The 20,844-nt window shown below is 45.4% G+C and overlaps 1 protein-coding gene across 6 annotated transcripts in view; it reads right to left on the bottom strand.

The window, feature by feature from the left end:
• Window positions 1-20,844, bottom strand: part of TENM3 (teneurin transmembrane protein 3) — a 613,031-nt gene that overhangs the window by 19,558 nt on the left and 572,629 nt on the right. For all 6 annotated transcript variants that reach the window (XM_081130530.1, XM_081130532.1, XM_081130534.1 and 3 more), the window contains 3 exons: window positions 19,332-20,206; window positions 2,070-2,245; window positions 127-362 (listed from right to left, as the gene is read on the bottom strand). In XM_081130530.1, coding sequence (XP_080986656.1) covers window positions 127-362; window positions 2,070-2,245; window positions 19,332-20,206 — 1,287 coding nt within the window. The remainder of the gene's footprint in view (window positions 1-126; window positions 363-2,069; window positions 2,246-19,331; window positions 20,207-20,844) is intronic.

Raw genomic sequence — 20,844 nt, 5'->3', positions numbered from 1 at the left:
AGGTGCTCACCGAGCGCAGCAGCAGAGGGAGGAGCTGGAGCTGAGTCCCAGGCCTGCCCTTGTGGACAGCCATCCACACGACACGGAGGACCGGCGGCCACCGCCTGCTCTCCGACACTCACTCACCCTTAGCTTTCGGCCAAAGACGTTGACTTTCCCTTGGGCCTGCTCTTTTCGGAATCTCCATTCCACCAGGTTTTGGCCATTTTCACCAGGAAGAGTCATGTTTCTCTTGGCGACGGTGGGATTCGCTGTCCCGGCCAGCACGTGTGGCTCTGTCTGGTAGTGCGAGTCGAGGCCGCTGGCGTAGATGATTCTCAGGGAGCCATCGTAGCCAATCTGGTAGCTGTTCCTCAGCTGATCTGCAGAACCAGACGCAGAGAACGTGAACTATAGATGGGGATTACACACCCGGCCAGCTATGCAGTTAAAAGTGACACAAATTTCTAACATGTCGCCAGCACTCCATTCATAAGGACATAAAAACGCTTAATGATGTCCTCTTAGAAAACAGTAAAACGACTGATTCCTGGCATTGCACCCTGTACCGGGTTTGGCTCTCAGAGGAAGACTTTAGGAGAATTTACAGTCTTTCTCCACTGTAATAGACTTCTTTTTCTCATTTGCCTGATGAAATACACGAAGGCTCAACCTCCAAGGAAAGTGCAGTAAATGTTTTGCAAAGAGCCAAGAATGCACTTTTCTGGAGGCTGGTGTGTCACCTCCAATGTCCAGAAGCTTCCCCCCACCCCCCACCTCTGTACCTTTTATCAAAGAACTTTTATAAAGATTTACTATCTATACCTTGTATACCAAAAATATAAGGTGATATTCCCCCTGATATTGACTTTAAAAAAAGAGAGTCATCTTACATTTGGTACAAAACCCACTTTCATATGGCAGGTTACTGCTTCAATTCAAAACACTTGCCTAACAGGACCATTTGGAGAATAATGATTTCAAGCAATACTAATTTTAGGTGGCTGTGGAGATTACCTGGCAGAATCAGTGGAAAAAAAAGGAGTCCAAGAAGTTTAACTCAGATTTAGGAGTTAATCTTAGAGCTACGACCACACAGTTACAACTGTCATTGGAAACAGGCTTTTTCAGGATTGTCTCAAAGAGGAACACGGCAGGAGGGTCCGTCATGGAGACATTGGATATATGTGCCCACAGAGTGAAGACACTCAGGGTCCAGACGCTACATAAATGGGTATTCGGAATTGGGATAAAATGCCCAGTGACCACATTACAGGTGCGTCCAGATACCGTATCACACAGATTCAGAAAGGGCTGTGCCTCCAACAACGGGACCCCCTGGCAGTGAAGGTCACATGCTCGGGACAACTGGGTGATGGCTGAAGAAAGGTCTGATGATGCGCGTGAAGTGTTGAAATTAAGTCGTTTTATTAAATGGGAATGGAAGACGACGCCGTTTCCAGGTTAACATTTTGTTATAGGGTGTCCCAAAAAACGTACACACACTTTAACAGCTGATAACTCACTTAATTTTCCCTCCTTTTCAGTTTTACTGATGTGAAGTATTGGGTGGAGCCAGGCTAAGCTTTGAACAAAGAAAATTTATCCGAAAGTGCTACTAGACCTTTTTTTATGGGGATACATAAAAGATAAAGTTTACAGTTCAAAACTGGCAACAGTGGATGAACTGAGGGCACACAAACACCGAACGAAATGATTCTTGATGTTTGCGTTTCCACTGCTTCGTGTTATCAGCAGCGCCTGGACCAGAATGGTCACCAGTTTGAAAACAGGCATTGACCAAAAAAATATTCATTTCTGTAGGTTCTTTTAAATGTTGAAAATGAAGTTTATGTTAATCAACACCAACTTTATAATCATTCAAAGTGTGTGTATGTTTTTGGTTCACCCTGTACGCATCTATAACTCAAACATTACCTGTAGGCATCAGGCTGCTTAGTCACTATCTCTGGAGGTTTATATTTACCACCTCCCCCGTCCCGGTCCATCTTAGAAAACGAGGCTGCCATATCCTATTTGGGTGCCACTGCCAGTTTAAAATGATCAGTTTAAGATGTTTTCGTGTTTACCTTGAACCATGGTGTAGAAAGAATCGATGGAGGACAAGTTGGAAGTGATGCTGACATCTTCTTCTCGGCTGGATGACTCCAGGTCCACCGTGATGGCCTTGTCCATGTCACCGTGGAGGTTCGTGACCACTCCCGTAGGAAACGTGACGTTTGTCAGACGACCTTCACTGTCGTAGCTAAATACAAAGGCATCGACTCGGCGTTAAATAGGAAACAGAAGGTTCTCCTTACAAATACAACGAGCAGCAACATCAGCCGCACAAATTTGGAAGAGTATTTGTCTTTGTGCAGGAGCTGTGCAGACTGAGGACTTCAAACATGCTTTGAAGTAATCAAAGCCTGGTTAACACAGAGGAGCCTCACCGGTGAGAGCGAGAGTAAACAGCACAGCTCTCCATCTCAGCAGATTAGTCTTTGAAGTGTGACCAAAATCCGCCTGCACATCTAATTTGCTGTTTCAAAGGGAACATGTTTGCTGATATTAAATTCCTTAGTATTCCTCCCTATTTTCCACAAAGTAGATTTAATTCGCTGTTATATCAGTTTAGAAAGTTTTACTAACTACTGCTCTTTACGGCAGCACAATACAAATATATATAAAACTTTGTGAAACAGTATGTATACACACATGTACGTATTTGAATATTTAAACATACTCTTTGAGTATCTTGAGGCATCTTTAACACATTAATAAAATAAAGCCTTTGAAAGGCTTTCTGGTTTCTCAGTAACTGACATATTTTATAGTGGTAACTGGGACTAGAATGTTGGTTGGGACAATGAGAGTCTACCTTGTCCACACTGACATTATAGGAATGGGAGGTATTCTGAATGATCATTTATTGTTGACTGAAATGAGATGTAGTAGTTACTAACACAGAACAATTATTTGCTTTATTATACTTTTTTTTTAGCATATAATATGAGGAACTTGTAACTTAAATGTTAAGATACATTTTAAAAAGCTGTCCCATAACCATAACTATGCATTACACATACAACCTTTCGGTACAGAGTTGATTTTCTGGTGACTTTTCCATTTGTGGTAGCGCCGAAGAACATTTCTAAAATGACAGTGTGGGTTCAAGAAAGAAAAAATGCAAATTGTAGATGAAAAACTGGGAATTTCCTTGGGACAACAATATACCAAAGATTAGATTTCAGATTAATACTAAGGCTGCTTCACTAACAAAGGGTCTAAGCGAATTGGAGACCTGGACCAAGTTCTACCTAATGTAAGCCCCGATGCGGACGAGTAGAGAAAGCATCCATCGCAACAGTGACACACAGAAGTCCCCAGCGAAGAAAAAAGTGGACAGTATCTTAATAATAGGTATAAGTACATAAGTATGGGGCAGCAAGGGGTTAAGGGGTAGAAAAAAGTACTTATATTTTGTTATAAAAGGACAGAGAGCTTTTAAAGTGTAAGAGATTAGCTTTGAAAAATGTGGTTGAGCCCTGGCTGGTGTGGCTCGGTTGGCCAAGCATCGTCCTGGGCACCAAAAGGTTGACCGTTTGATTCCCGGTCAGGGCACATGCCCAGGTTGTGGGCTCCATCCCCAGGAGGGGTCGTGCAGGAGGCAGCCAATCTATTTCTCTCCCTTCCTCTCTCTCTAAAAAAATCAATAAAAACATTTTAAAAAATATGTTAATAAGGAGAAGGTTCTAGCTCATAGAAGTAGAGGGGATTCAGCAAGGGGATAGTACAGTGGAGGCAGGAAGGAAGATGTAGGTAAGAGAACCGCCGGTGTCTGTTCAGGCCCACCGACGAGCTGATCCCATTAATTCAGCGGGGACAGTATCAGTCAGATCGTGGCTTTGACTGACTCGTGCTGACAATCTGCCGCACAGCTCAGCCAGCGGCAGAAACAGGCCCTCAGAAGAAAGCAGCAAGCGACGGAGAAACGAAGGGAAAAAATGCGCCATTATGTGCGATCATTGTTTGGGCCCATGAAAGGCAGAGCTGGAATGAGAGCGACCCGGCCCCTCCCCACCAGCCCCCACGCCTGAGACGAAGGCTTCCAGGAAAGAGGCCGGGCCTGGGCCTGGGCCTGGTCTGCGGCTGTCGTTGCTTTCTTGGAGAAATCACTGCTCTGGAGAGAACAAACACGCCCAGGTTTATTTACACAGAATTACTGATAAAACCAGCCTACAGCTCAATCTTACCCTGGACTCATTCTTGCATCTCATTGTGTTTTTCATAGTATAAGGTGGAAACGTTACTGTTTCAAAGAAATGAACGTCCTTTGAATGCTCCAGTGTAAGAGGTAGTTCAGTGCCGCATTCTCCCCTCCCCGCCTTTTGCCGACGGAAACAGAAAAGGGTGCGGTGAGGTGACGTGGTCAGGCTCTGACTGACCACACCTGGCCCCTGGCCCGTCAGCCTTGGGTAAGCCGGTGCTTGGTTCACAGTGAGAGCTCCAGCTTCCTACACAGGCGATGCCACCTGCCGGCACTCTGCTCGCCCGTTCCCCCCCCCGCCACTCACCTGCCCCCTTTCAGCCCTTTGGCTGGTGTATGTTTTCTAGCTCCATTCAATATAAAGTAGGAACATCTCCCTTTTCCTGCAGAAAGCATCTCTCCGACCTCCGCCTCTGCTCGTCACAGGCTCCCCATGCGCCCCATGTCCTGCTGCATGGAACAGGATGCTGGGCACTAAGACTCTACGTATCAGCCCCGGGCTCTCTGGGAACTAAGAACCACCTTGCACATGGTGCACTTAGAATGACACAGGGGTGAGCTGGGATCTTTGTGGCCCAGCTTCACAGTCTTGCCCTGGAAGTTCTGCCTTCTGAGGAGCAGCTGCGTCTAAGTTAAGGCACCGATGGGGCTCAAGTTCACACGCAAGGGAGGCGAGGCCACCGCCAGGTGTGACGCCTCTGAGCTGCTGCCTGACAGCCCCCTAACAGCTTCTCAACAGCTTCCAGGGTGAGGGTGCTGTGGACACACAGAGCATCAGGAGTCGGACGGGACAGAAGTCACACATGTAAAAACTGACCTATTGAAAATGAGTGCCATGTGGGCCTGGAGTGCACAGAGGTGTGGCCACGCTGGAGCAGCGAGGGAAGGGCCACCTCAAACTGGGGACCTCAGCAGAGCCTTGACGTAGACGCGGGATTCAGACAGGCAGAGGCGGCCAGGAGCCCAGCAAGGTGAGGGCGTGGAGGGTGTGGAAGGGTGGTGAGGTCGGGGTGGACGAGGCCAGCAGGAGCTGAGTCCTCTCAGGGTCCATTACAGGGTAGAGCAGGGGTGGGGAATGTCTGGCCCTCGGGCCGTATTTGGTCTGGCTCTGCCAAGGCAGCCGCAAGTGGGACTTGAAATTCAATACATCTAGGAGTTTTTTTCATAGCTAATTTTTAAGTTGATAACGTTGTATGGCCCAAGAAAGATGTTTTAAATAGCCAAATGACCCTTGACAGAAAAAAGGTTCCCCACCCCTGCGGCGGAGGGAGGCCCTGGTCCGGCTTCATCACTGCGGCTGTGGGGCTGAGGAAGGTTGTAAAGGAAATGGCAGGGTTTCATGAGGCTGCCTGCGACAGCGCTAAAGGAGCCCAGGGCGAGGGGACAGGTGAAGGACTTGCCGATTTCACACGCCAGGAAAAAAATCAGTGATCAACGTAAGGTTTTTAAATTAAAAAGGACCTCCTGTTACCTGCATCGTGTCATAAAGAAAGTCCATGCAAACAGAGCAGACAGAAAGGACCTAACTTCAGGGGGAGAGACAGTTCTTTCAAAGAAGTAAAACTGCATAAAAAAATTCGGTACATCATTATTTCGTTTCATTTCGGTGTGGATCAGTGACAACTTTTCCACAGGTTAGAGAAATGAAAACGAGATGGGTGAAGACATTCAAGTTGCCAGGGGACTCTGGACAAGGGTGTGAGTCACGAGCGACCTTCAGGTACTTTCAGAAGTGCCAGGTGACCCTCCTTTACCTGGACAAAATTAGAAACACAATGCCCAGCAAATGACCTCTGTCCTCTGACATACTGGGACCTCCGGTACCGAGAGGGGCCTTCCCAGCAAGCAGATGCCTGTGGACATGTTCTCTGTGGCTTTATTCAGTGTGTGGGCCTCGGTGGTGAGCTAGCCCTGCCCAGCTTTTGCATTTGGGTACATTTTCTTTCATTAAGCTTCGTGACTTCACAATGCAATAAGCTCCAGGGAATTTGGAGAGAGCATCAGCTTCCTGCTCTCCATTCCACTCATCTGGCCTCAGCCTCCAGCTTCAAATTCATCACACAGCACATTCTTCCAGGCCCCTGACCCCTCACAAAGGACCCTGGCTGGAAAAGACAAACCGCCCCAGGCGCTCGGCCACCTCCTGCTCGCTCACTGATGGGATGCCCTGATCTGATGTTTATCTATTTGTGTCTTTAATTTTGATTGCATTTTTGCCTAGACTGGCTGTTTTAGCCTTTGTGGGATACTTTAAAATCTCTTTTCAAGTTTCCTAAGCAGCGGGATTATGGACAAATGCCCCAGGGATTGAGCTCTAGCCATTCTCAGTCAAAAATGCTCTCTTCCTCCTGACACGACATTTTTTCTCTCTCCCCCTCACAGATACCACATTCCCTACTCTTCCCTTTCTCTTCATGATGTTGTCCAAATATCAATCTTCCCACCCCCACAGCTGCCCTAGGTTTAAAGTTGGTCTTTTTGCCTCTCCCCAGATTCAATGATACCAAGTGAATCTTCTCAGACGCCACTATGGAAACACTCCTCTGCTGAACATCGTTAGTGACCCCTCCATTGAGAGATAATAGACTGATTTAGACGGTGACCGACACATGTCAATAGACGATTGATGCTGCAAATTTATTCAAGTGGCAACAATTTGCAGGATTATCTATTGTCTCAAGTGCTTCCCTGTAAGATGGCCTCTTTGATCCAGTTTTTAAAAATTATCTTCTGTTTCTGAGAACAATCTGTGTAAATCAGAGCAGGGCTTTAGAGAAGCAAGTGAACCAGAGATGAGAACAAATGATACCTCCAGAGAGGTGGGGGACGGGCTCTACCCCTTGCACTGATTGTAGGCCTATGACACAGCCTGACGCTGAATGGGTTTGTTTGAAAAATGAGGCAGATTTAGGTATTGACACATAAAGTTTTGGCAGTGTCCCTCTCCCAAACCCTTCCTCTCTTTCCCCATAGAAGAGCGAATGAGAGCTCGTCCAATGGGTGTGTTACCACTGACTGTTTTTTCCAGTCAACACAACCTTTTCTGAGAAGACAAGACTGCAGGATGTTGTATGGGTACATTCTAGAGGCCTCTGGATGGGATCATGCTCTTTCTGTGTCTTTGTCATCCCAGAATAAGCCTGCCCTGAGACCTGCTTAGTCAGGGTACATCGTCTGCTTGCAGACTTGACCCAAAGGAAAGACTCCCATGAAAGACTTACCTACCCCGTCTTTTCCCCCCACTGTCCCTCTTACCCAGAGCGATAATCTTTTCTTCCATCTATTAGAGTTCCTTAGGTTCAAACTTCCTTCAGTTTAACAGCCAACAAAATCCAAAAATGTCCTCTCCACCTCGCCATCTGTTTGTCAATGCTTTTTTTCACAATGCTAACATGTAACAACCTCTCGTCTGCCATTGTGGTGAAGTAGAACGCACTCACTAACCCACTGTAACAACAACGCACCCGTCAAACACGCACCGATCCTCGTTCCTGATGAAGGACGCGCGCCAAGAGCAAAGTCAGAATAGAACGGGATTTAAATGTGGTGGACGGGGGTGGGGTCCTAAGAGCAATCATGTGATTTGTAACACTAACGTGAGAAGAAGTACACTTGAGCATTCTAGGAATGGATCTGAGATCCACGTAACGTAACAATGATCTCATGGACAAATCACAATTTCTTTGAATTCTGCAGCGCTCCTGTCAGTAGGAAACCCTCAACAATAAGGCTCGGGATAGAATACGCCAAAGGCTTCCATCGTTAAGGTAAGCAGAGTAGTCAACCAACTCCTAAATCATGGGTTCATCCCGTACACAGGTGACTGCTACCTATGTTTTACCAAAGGTGACAGGGAAAATGCACAATTAGGAAGTATTCTTTTAAGTGATTTTCATCTCAAGTGCTAAGCGGATCTCAATGAGAAAGGATCTCAGAGTTGCATGGCGAGGTGGGAGAGAGGTGGCTAACACCTGTTTACATTTCTGTGGGCTGCTGCATTTCTTTCAGAGGACTTGCTGATGGGCCAAATGCTGACCAGCTTTGCTCTGTAAAACCAGAAAGGGCAGTGGCCTGCCGTGCAAGCACTATTCTCTTTTTCAAACACCCCAGATAACACGCGTTCAGGACCACAGACAAGGAAAGATCCTTCCTCCCTCGCCTCTGGTCCAGCCCTTTCTTTGAACGTTGAGCCTAATGATAGATGGTCACAGACATGACATATTTTTCAAAATTGAATAAAAAAGGGACCCAGTGTCTCTTCCTTCCACAGTCACAATCACATCAGGGAGAAATGACAAAGGGACCAAGCCTAGCTCTGAAATTCAGAGGCCTTGAGGAAAAGGCATCACGTCAGGACATTCCAGAGTTAGTTCCCTTTTGGTTGGAAAGGTTCTGGGCTAGCCTTCCTTATGAGAAGGATCATAAGGATCATATACAAGTTATTAAAAACTGTTTATTGACTGAGGAAGGTTGACATGAGTAGGACACATCTCATTTGTCTAGATAACAACTCTTGGGCAGGTCTTGAAATGCACACTTGCCAGTTAGCTGATGCCAAGGGAAATTTTTGCTCCAAGAATCTGTAAAAGAGAACTGTGCAGCCCTCATCCTTCTGAAATTATTCCACGGGGTCCTGAGTGCTCAGAGGACAAACCCATCTTTCTCTTTCGTCTTCCTCTCTGTACCCTGGCCCGCGTTCTGTCACACACAGAGCCCCGCCCGGGAAACGGCTGCGCTGTGGGTGAGGGCCAGGAGGGATCGGGGAGTCTTACAGCAGTCAGAAAGGCTTAAATAAAAAAGTAGGACGCCCATTTGGAAAGGGAAATCTAATTTATTATCATGCATCGCTATCACTAGCACTGGCATGATATAAAAAATATTAGGTCTGACAGAAAGGCAATATGCCTAACTGCTTTAGCAAAGGGAATGTGGTGATTTGATCAGTGGTTTCTTTTGAAATAAGCCTCGACAGGGGCCTGTGAAAAGTTGGGGAGAAATGTCAGAATCACTGATGTGTCAGAGTAGGAAGAGATTTTTAATTATTAAAAAGTCTCTCATTTTACAGGTGAGGGCGCGACATTTTGAAGAGGGGCTGTGACTTGCCCACAGTAGTCACACAGTTGGGAGTAAATGACAAAATCGGGCCGGGAACCCAGGTTTTCCGTTTCCAGTGGGCCGACGCTGCCTCTCGGAGAAGAGAAAGAAAGCGGCCCGGGGAACTACTGAAAAGCCAGGGCCGGGGAAACGGAGCTGCGTGCGGGAGTCGGAGCAGGAGCAGCAGCGGGCGGAGGGAAGCCAGAGGAAACGGGGCGTAGGCTGGGGCGTCCCGCTCTGAACCGGAGGATGAGCGCGGTGCCACGTGAGGGGGAAGCCGGGAAGCGGTTCAGCGGGCGGCTCAGGAGCCAGAGGGAGTAGAGAAAGGGGGGCATGCAGACAGCGACGCAATGCCCAGGAGGAGGCACGGGCGGGCCCGCGTCAACATTAGGGGGACGGCTCTAGCACAGCAGCGGGCCCTAGGGTGTCAGCACAGGCGCCGCAGGAAGCCAGCGTGTCGGGTCCCACTCGCACGCGCCCCATCACCAGACCGCCTGCGTTCCCTTCCAGCGCCACCCCGGCCACACTCAGGGCTCCGTCCCCTCCATGGCTCTCATGCCCACCTCCCCGGAGTGGCTCCCCGAGTTCTCAGCGTGCGCAGACCACGCCTCGTGTCTGTCCCCCACCCCCACCCCGATTTAGATGACCCTCGGCCCACCCTCACAGCAGGTTGACAGCTCTGTCTCGGCGTTTACCATTATGATTATTTAGTGCCCTGTCTCCCTCAGTGCACCCCGAGCTCCCTGAAAGGAGGGGTGCCTCTTTTAGCTGTTGGCACCCCCCAACATCTAGCACCAGGTCCTGGTACGTAATATATTCCTACTGCAGGAATGAGTGTCTGAGTGGACACAAGAATGCCAGGCCATCAGTGGATAAGCAGGAACGCTTGCTCACCGAAGGGCAAGGGTATGCATCCCACCTTATCAGTGCCTACGAGGTTCGAGTAATTTAATAACTTGCCAATCGGGGTGCCTGTGCAATGAACACTTAGAGACGTTCACTTTCCTTACAGACTTTCCTTCTCTTGCAGGCCGCATACTGCTTTTAGAAAAAAACCCTCCCTGGGGGCTGGTGTTGCCCAGACTCAATGGGGCTGACCATCCGGGAATGCAGTACCCCTCAAAAACTACGTTAAAAAAACCAGAGCTCTTTATAAAGTTAATAAGGGATGAATGGACCAATCTTTCCTCGAATATGCACATGCAGCTAAGTACAGAGGCTTGTGTCTCCCCTTTTCTACAGGTGGAAGAGAGCGAGGTCTTCCTTCTAGCTGGTGCTCGACATATGTCCATTAAAAACTCAAATTAACTATTCCTTTATATAAACTACAGGTTTTCCAGCCTCTGCTTTTAATGCTGTTTTTCCTTAAAAGGCCCAGAGATTTAAAAATTTTATATAAGACTTAAAAATTTTAAAATAGATGTAAAGGGAACAAAACTGAGTTCTTAGACAGTTACAAAGTGGTATTTCTTCCCATCACCATTTCTCAGAAGTTTTGGGGGGTCTCACTTTAAGAACCAGAGATGTACCAAACGCTGGGATGAGCTGAGGTCGGCTTTGAAGCACGTGAGGGTGCGTCTGTGAGCTGTGGGAGTGGTGAGGGTGGGAGGGACGCTCAGTGCGGATGGGGGGAGCTGTGAACAGTGTGGACGGTAGCCCCAGTCACCTCGTCTCCTTCACTGACGGCCTCCCCAACCCTGGGACAGAGCTCAGAAAAGAGCAGTATCCACACTGGTTCTGTCCTCGTAGCCTCCAGACCTTCTGCGCCCCTTCCAGGGTCCTGGGACTCAGGCAAGGGGTTGAGCGAAGAGTCAGGGCAGCCAGGAGTGAGGGCTGCTGAAGTTGCTTTTATTCTGATATCATAGGAGCGAGCCAGAGATGCTGATAGTCTCTGGAAAATACCCAACTGTCCATCTTCAGTTCTGTGACTGTAAAAATAAATAAGTAAACACAAAGTTCCCTTTCACGGGTTGTCAATGTGTAAGTTTCTTGTCGTGTTATCAAACAGTCCTTTAAAGTGGCTGATGCCTGTCACTCAGTCTCAGGGTGAACGGTCTGATAGTCACTGTGTGAGGGAGGCTGCTGAGGCACCTGGACAGGGGGCTACTAGGTCATTCTTGTACTTTAGACAGTCACATAATTCGTTACATAATTAGATGATGCAACTAGATGAATTCCCTAGAAGAGGGAATTCAACACTTCTGGCAACTGCATTTACTCTCTCTCTCTCTCTCTCTATATATATATATATGTATGTATGTGCGTGTGTGTGTGTGTGTACATATATATATATATACACATATACGCATTTACATATACTTATATATAACTTGTGTATTATAGGTAGATATATAAATTACTTATATGTATAGAGAAAGCATGGGTTTTAAAAGAATTCTATACATATTACTCAATAATTTACTTTTTCCCAGTACATCCTGGTTATCTCTCTAGATCCATGAATATTATTTTTCAAAGAGGGAAGTTATTTTATAGAGGGAACTCAACCCTTTGGCAACTGCATTTACTCACTCTTGAACCACTATGGAGTATTTCGCACACCTAGAACATTAATTTGCTAAACGGCGCACATGGAAAGAGCTCACGAAGCCCTGCGACTAGTGACACCTGTAAATTATACTAAGGAGAGCTGAGAAATGTGGTATCTTATTATGTGCTGAGATGCACTGAGAAAATTTGACGAATTTTTACTTTTTTTCTGGATTTTTTTGAATAATCCAAACAATATACAATTTCCCCATTTCCCTTTCTGCTTTGACACCTGGGCAGAACCAATCGTTTCTTAAACCTGGACAGCAGCAGACAATGAGTTTAAACCACGTATTAATAACAGCACTGCCTCGGCCGTGTCCAGGCTGGTGTGAAACGGACAGCAGCCCCTGAATCGACTGCTCGCACATTTTTAAACTGATATCTCTCGCAACGCACATTCTGGTTAAAAATTTAAAGCAAAATCATTGAACGATTAAACAAAATGGCAAAAATGCAAAGCAGCCATAGCATTTTCCAGGATTTTAAGTGATTTGCTGATAAAAACCTCTCAGAGTCGTTCTGAATGTCCAGGACGGTTTCTCCTGTGAAGACAGCAAGAACGGGGAACCGCGGGAACGGAGGTGAGCCCACAGCACCTCCAGGTGACAGTCTGTGAAGTTCCCTATTCTATTTTTAAAGTTCTGGGCAGGAATAACAATGAAGCGTGGTTTCCACGTTTGCGTTCCTAGGGCTGGATGCCGGATGTCTGTCTAAGGAAAGGTGGTGCTCTGGGTTCCGTCCTGTGGAAGATGCGAACATCTTCATTTGCTAACAGCAGACGGAGGCGCTACTACAGCGACACTCACATAAGGAGAACACAGCGGGGCACCCGTGTCAGGCTATTTAGACGTGACGCAGCGTCAGTGAGAATGGACACGTGTCTGGTTTGCCATAACTGTCACTGTGTTTTCCAAATGACCTGCGCTTTCTGCACACTGTCTGCATTCGTAGCAGAGATCCTCCCCGCACCATCTTTCTCCCCTCCTCTGATTGTCTCAGGACCGGTGTCAGTGGGAGCTGTGGGCTTGCCATGGGTGCAGAGTTAATTCATTATAAGGAAATGGCTCAGAAGCTCATTGTGAAATTGCTAAGCTTGAATGAGGGACAATAAAGCACCCAAACGAGGAGCTAGAGACCCATACACCCCTACATAAATGTGCAAAAGCTGAAACTCATTTATTTGCTCTGTAAATTTGAATATAGCTCACAAAAGATCACAGAGTCAGCTCCGCAAATATAAAAGCTCCACGTATTCAAAGTCCCAGGATGGAAAGGCTGCCACCACCCTGGTGGTGCGCACACACCTATCGGCCAGAACTCGGGGCTCCTTCCCATGCTGTCTTTAACCAGATGGAGAGCCTCTAATATGCCTAAACATTTGTATTTTATGGGGGCAGCAAGCAGAGGGCTGTGAAATGCCATTTACTATTAAATAATTTATTCTATTGCCCAATTCAATACACTGGATTTGCCTTTTTGTGCACTCAAGTGTAAGAACGGTGGTTTCGCTTTGGGTGTGAACTTTGTAAATGATCCATTTTTAGCAGGTGAGATCTCTGGCTTCCCTGGAACTGCTCGAGTTGAGAAATGATAATGTGGGATAATTGTTTTTGAATGGCACCAAGAGAAGCGTGAAACAGTCCCTAACAGTAAACGAAGGGAAAACTAGGCTTCTCACAGTGTCAGCACACAAGGGGACCCCATTAGTGGGCTGGACGGCCTGACTACTGCCCAGCAGGTCGACGGAAGAGGGAGTCGAGGACAAGATGGTCCATTCAATCCCTAATGAATGATCATTCAGCTCATGAAACGTATTAGTCTGACTCAGAGATTTCAAAGCCGAGTTACAACCCGTCGGACACCTGCTGCATATGATACCCGCTGCAGTCTTCCCACTGCACCATCCAGCAGCAGGAAGGGAACACTGGCCACTGCTCTAACTAATCACATACAATAATCGCAGAGAAACTGCTGCTAGAAGAAAATGAAATGCAGGCCTCTGCGCCTGCAAATCCACCTGTGTGCCCTAAAAAGCCACCCTTGCCTACTGTACTGGTGACTGATGACATTCTTGGGTTGGAAACCAGGTTTTCCTTTCCTAGAATCATCCTGTCTGATACCAGGTACAACAATATATTTTAACTGCAATTCGCAACCAAAATGTTTTCTGACTTTACGCCTTAATACCGACATTTCAGAAGAGAGTGCTATGGATATAAATTCATATTTCTGCTCATTATTTTAATAATAAGACCAACTGAAGATGTCTATATTTTACAAGGTAAAAGAAATTGAGTTAACATGTAATATTAGGTAAATCCATTTAAAAAAATCAACAACAAAAGTGGTCGCATTAATATTTTCAGCATTAACTCTTGGTACAGAGAGGTAAGGACTATTTCTGAAGGCAAGCGAGCATTTTTATGGTAGTTTTTCCATGGAGCCTTGGCAAGAACCAGCCATAGATTTTATCAGTCTCTTCTCTGTAAGTCAACATTTACCTGTCCACACCTTAGGTTTATTCCTCTATTCCAGGAACGGAAAATGTCTGGCCCACGGGCTGTAGATGGCCATAGAAATCCTTTGGTCTGGCTCTGCCAAGGCCTTACCAAAGAGAAGCAGTTCCAGCCATCACATTAGGGGTGAATTAATTAAATGTCTGTCCAACTATAGCAGGCTACTTTTTAAGTTGATAATTTTGTATGGCTGGTGAATGCTGTTATAAAGATCCAAATGGCCCTTGGCAAAAGAAAGGTCCCCCACCCCTGCTCTATTTCTTCATTCAACAAATAGCTATCGGGAGAGTTCTCTATGCGCTACAACGCTGCAGGAGCTGTGGGAGTCACAGAGATACTTAGTTTGCATTTTATAGAACACTTTCAATTCTATTCTGTACTGTGACATGCCAACGGTAAATAAAGTTTGTACCGGGAAAAGAAGTAATTTGCTAAAGCATGCAAGGTAAGTAATCTGAGCTAGTTTTCCTTTTACATTTCTTTGGTAGGAACTATAACTTTTATAGTTCACTTTTATCAGTAGGCAAATTTGCTGATTCCAGGTCTTCTTCCATCTATTTCTAATCCTGTAAAGCTTTAATCGCAAGGCTTTCTGGACACTAGGCGAGCCAGGAAGCTGGGCACGTGCAGATGGGAATTTGGGGTGAAACGTTCAATCGCTCTTTGCAACGTATTTGCGCAGAAAGGTGATTCTAGAGCAAGGATCAGTTCTAGGGACCGGTGTCATGAGAATCATAGAAAACAGGTGTTTTCAATGGGGAATGGTGCTTCTTTTCACAATCTCCTTGGGGTTTTGGTAAAACTCTGACCACTGTCAAACCTCTCAAATCCCTTCTTTATGAAATTGTCAAGTGGCCTTCAGGTCTCAGACAAGCAGCACTACAAAGGTAGGAGGGGAACTATTACGGGTAAGGACCAGCACTCGGGGGCCTACAAACGCCAAAAAAGTCTGCCAGGGATGCCGAGTCCCCGCCATCTCTACTGGGACCCCGCATCCACTCATCACATGTCCCAGTCGGGACATAAGAAGCAAACACTCTTGTCAAGGCTCTGCCGAGTAGAGGCAGGGGTTGAGTTTATCCATCAACAACCTCAAGCTTACGCAGGCAAATGCGGCTCTTAGAATGGACTGAGCTTTGGAGGGGCTGCCTGATGACAACCCCGCCCTTCCTCTGTGTACTTTTGAATGGTTTAGAGACTGTCGCTCTTAGCAGAGGTGGGCCCTTGCTTTCCCAAGCCGAACCACAAGCATGTATGGGAACAAGACAAGTCATCAATTGTCATTCTGACGTGAGGATTCTGAATTGGGTTCAGTCCTCTTTTTTTTTTTTTTCTGTCTCATTGTAATACACTGTTTTGTAAAATGCATAAACGTTTTCTTAGAAATTTCTTAGTCATGTCTTTGCTGTAGACATCTAGAGGAAAATTAACAAAAAAACTGCTTTTAAAAAGCAATATTCCTGTTAATTTTATTAGAAAAGTTATTTTTGAAGCACTGGTTTGTTAAAACATGGTATTATAAACACATATGTATATGTATAATTGTGAGGTCCATATTGGCTAAAGTATTTAAAAATGCTTTTTGTAATAGTTGCCTTTACTGTTAACTTATCTAGAGGAAAGATTCAATAGACATACGTTAAATATGTTAAGCCTTGGCTCATGTGGCTCAGTTGGTTGGGTGTCGTCCTGTGCATTGAAAGGGGCTGCTGGTTTGATTTCTGGTCAGGGCACATGCCCGGGTTGCAGGTTCCATCCCTGGTAAGGGGGATGCGGAAGGCAGCCAATTGATGTTTTACTCTCACATTGATGTTTCTCTCTCTTCCTCTCCCTTCTTCTCTCTCTAAAAATCAATTTAAAAAATCTTTAAAAAAATAAAATAAGTATGATGTGTCCTGAGTCTGTATTAGTGAAAATATGATTGAGATTTATTTAATTATACACTTTTATTCTTTAAAACAATGCTTGCCCATTATAGTCACAAGACTGGCCTGCCAACTCTACCTCTGAGCCCCTGCACTGATTCCTGAGTAAACCTGAAGCTCTCAGAGGGGTTTGTTACTAGAGAAACGGGTCTTTGCGAGCCATAGTTTAAAAAAAAGGTAAAAATCTCAAATTTGTTTATACTAACTCTACCAATGGAGTATATCACTTTCTCTAATTTTCCAAACTTGGTAAAATTCATTTGTAGCCCATAAGATACCAGTGTATCTGCTACAGGAAGCTCTTGTGTCAGTAGTGACTACATGGTAAACTTCTGTGCAGTGTCGAGTCCTGGGAACAAATGATACATTAAAAAATGGCCCACAGAGCAGGCTTGAGTCTTGGAGTGTACCCCAAGTGCATTTCTCTTTCCCCACCAACACTATTACCCTTTGGTGAAGGTCTCATGATCAGAGAAGCTCTCCTGCCCAGCCTCACCTGAGGGGACACTTCTGTCGTCCTTCGGCTTTGGCCTCCTTGGCAATATAGCCTGCTATCACTTCGAAAACAGCGCAAAGAAGTGCCTTCCATTAACTTCCAATTTATTCCTTCCCTATTGTGATCCTAAAGTTTTAATGTGATTCAGTTGAAAGGTATGTTTCTCTGAGAAAATCACGCTGCTGGGTAACATTCGTTTTATTAAAAGGTAATTTGTCAAAAAGAAAAGCAATTCGAGCAACCGGAGGACTGCTGTATGTGTAAGACCCAGCTCAGAAAGGTTGAACAAAAAACGTTTGTATATTGGGTCATTCTTTCTACTGAATTTTATTATAATTTTGGAGGTGTGCTCTTAAAGAAAATAGTTTTGCTTCAGCATCTTACTGTAAAAATCACACTAAGGACCTCAATATTCATTTCAGGACCATTTTGCATTTGTCAACATGCTGCTTCTTTGTATCTAATTCCCGCTATGGTTTGTGCAGTGAACAAGTAATGGAAGTGATTTTACACATTCCTTCATGGCAAAGTACATATACCACAAAATACACAGTGGCTAATATTCATCATGATCGACCTCTCAAAATACGATGTTCAAACAGCACACTGCCTGGGCCAGTAGTCCACACGGTGGCTGGATGAGCTTACTTTTTCATATGCTTTCACAGCAACCAGCAATTCCTGATTTGCATTTAGTGGTACGGTTTTTCTAAGCGGTTTAGATTCTGCAGTAACTGATTATAAAAAGTTAAGCTCTTCTATTTGATAAGAATAACATGTGAATGGGCAGAGGACCTGAACAGATGCCTCTCCAAAGAGGACATACAGATGGCCAACAGCTATATGAAAAGATGCTCAACGTCACTAATCATTAGGCAAACGTAAATTAAAACCACAATGAGGTATCACCTCATACCTGTCAGAATGGCTACCATCAACAAACCAACAAACCAGAAGTGTTGGCGAGGATGTAGAGAAAAGGGAACCCTCCTGCATTGTTGGTGGGAATGTAAATTGGTGCAGCCACTATGGAACGCGGTATGGAGATTCCTCGAAAAATTAAAAATAGAATTACCATATGACCCTGCAATTACACTTCTGGGTATTTATCCAAAACCCAAAACACTAATTCAAAAAGATATATGCACCCCTAGGTTCACTGCAGTATTATTTACAACAGCCAAGATATGGAAGCAACCACAGTGTCCATCAATAGATGGATAAAGAAGATGAGGTACATATACCACGGAATATTACTCAGCCATAAAAAGAATGGAATCCCGACATTTGCGACAGCATGGATGGACCTAGAAGGTATTACGCTAAGTGAAATAAGTCAGACAGAGAAAGACAAATACCATACGATTTCACTTATACATGGAAGCTAAAAAACAAAACAAAACAGAAGCAAACTTACAGATCCAGAAAGCAAATTGGTGGTTGCCAGATGGAAGGGGGGTTGGAGGCCTGAGTGGAAAGGTGAAGGGATGAAGAAGTACAGACTGGCAGTTATAAAAATAGGCACGTGGACGCAAAGCACAGCATACGGAATACAGTCAACAATGTTGCAGTAACTATGTGTGGTGTCACATGGATGCTAGGCTTACCAGGGTGATCACTTTGTAGGTTATATAAATGTCTAATCACTATGTTGTACACCTGAAGCTAATATAATATTGTGTATCAATTGTGATTGAAGAATAAAAGGAAAAATGAAAAAGAATAATATTTACTGTGCTGATGTACTAATCAGCTAAGTCCATCGTAAATTTAAAAAAAAAATTTTTTTTAATCTTCACCCAAGGATATTTTTTCCCATTGCTTCTTCAGAGAAAGTGGAAAGGAGAGAGACACATCAACTGGTGGCCTCCAGCATATACCCCTACTGGGGCGGGGACTGAGCCTGCAATTGAGGTGCATGCCCTTGGCAGGAATGGAACCCGGGACCCGGGCTGACACTCTAGCCACCGAGCAAAACCAGCTAGGGCCGTTGTAAATGTTTTTAAAGTTCTTCTGTAGTGACAGGTCTCAAAATAGCCTTATCACACGCGCGCAAATGTAAACTCAAAGGGTTTATGCCTAAAACCAAAGCTGTAGCAGGTCCTCGAAAAGTCCGTTGCTAACATATTAGGTCGGCACGGAGAAGAATGTGAAACCTGAGGCCGAGCTAGCTTCGCCACGATGCTAACGGAACTTAGACCCTGGGGCTTCTCACTTCCATGAGTCCCCTCCAAGACCCCAAGTGTCATTTTGCCCTCTCTTTCAGGAAGAAGGAGCCAAAATTATAGAAGCTCCAGGATCCCTCAAAACCTGGATTCCGTTAAGACAAGTGTGGTAAAGGCCTGGGGGTGTGGTGGGAGCAGGGGGGAGGGGGTGAATGGGGTTGAAAAAGGGACTTCTGTAACACTTTCAACAATAAATTTAAAAAAGGATTATATTATTATTTTACATTATAGCAAAGTAGAATTATAATCAAAGTAGAATTCTGATGTACTTACTCAAAAAATGTCGTCCATCCAGTTTCGTCGCTTTTGGTGGCTAAGAGACCACTGTTGCCATGGTAGGTAAACAAAACTAGTTCTAGCCCTTGAGCAGTCATGCTCTTCAGACACCCGTTGGTGCCAATGGTTAGCCATATCACCTGGTTGTCCGGAGACACCACTCGAACCGGCATCCGGTTCGGGTCCCGTCTGATCCTCAGGGTATTGCCATTGCTGTCGGTCACAGCGGTGATATCATTGTCATTGCTGTAGCTGAAGTTGTAGAGATAGTCACCAGTGACTAGACTCACAGTATACTGGTGGGTGCCATTGATGTCAAAGATATAGAGCTCTTGGTCAGTAGGAGAGGCAACTTCATAAAAGTTCATCGAGTTAAGTAAAGGCTTATTCTTGGACACAGCCCGGATCCGAATGTTCCCTAGATCCGCAATATACAGGGTGCCATCTGGGGAAGCAGCGAGGGACGATGGGGCACTAAGTTTGGCATCTTTGGCGTAGCCATCGCCACTCTGGTAGCAGTCACAGTTGGCGTCGTTTTTGCAGTCACACTCTGAAGGTATCCCCGCAACCAAGGAGATCTCCCCATCGGTGGTGACCTGCCTTATGCGGTTAATCTTCTTTTCATCGGTTTCCGTGATGTACAGGACGCCACTGTAGGACACGGCGATGGCCGTGGCGGATTCCAGCGTGGTCTGGACCGCGTGTTTCCCCACGGAGTACTCCACGCCCGGAACCTGGCAGTGCATGGGCCGCCCGGCGGCGATGCGCACCTGACGGTTTTCTGTGATCTGTAGAACTACGTTGTTATCCAGCACGTAAATGGAGTTGTCCATGGGGTTAATGGCGAGGTCCGTGGGCCACTCCAGACGCACCTTAACAGAAGGAAACGGTCTGGTTAGTCAGCGACTGCACGGCAGTTAATCTGCCAGAGAGTAAATTAGACCATTTGGGGAAATAACCCTTAATTTGATAAACTGTTTTAAAATTGTCTTTTGAATAGCTACAGAAAAATAAACTTGGAAAGGTTGAGTGAAAACAAATGTAGGAAACAGCATTTTATTTAAAGAATGCAGCTTACTGAAATGTTTGCAAGTTACAGCCAAATAGCTAATGAGCCTCTAAGTAGTGAGTTAGCAGATATCAATGAGTTATGGACACATATGTCCCTTTAGCAGTAATAACCACCAAATGCCAGGGCATTCGACGTTGTAAATACATCCAGGTTCTGTTGTGTTTTCAATAAGGCCCATAGTAAAGTTCCTAATTCTAAATGTAAGTCCCTTGGGACTAATCATAGTGGGTTCTTGCTACTACCTAAGGAGCTCATGCAATCAAAAGATTAGAGATTTAAGAGGTTTTGTTCCTTCTGGAGTCTCTGCATGCTGCTACTTTACTGGTATTTTATTATCAATGCTTAGCATTTCCTGCAGATAATTGTTCTGTATCTCACTGAATTCATCAAATGCAGAACTACAGAATAACTTTTTACTTATTACACTGAAATGGGACA

The sequence above is a fragment of the Miniopterus schreibersii genome, assembly GCF_964146895.1.
Source record: "Miniopterus schreibersii genome assembly, chromosome: 2".
In the NCBI taxonomy this organism is placed as follows: Eukaryota; Metazoa; Chordata; class Mammalia; order Chiroptera; family Miniopteridae; genus Miniopterus; species Miniopterus schreibersii.
The sequence above is the reverse complement of the archived record's forward strand: the minus strand, read 5'-3'. Positions and strand labels throughout refer to the sequence as shown.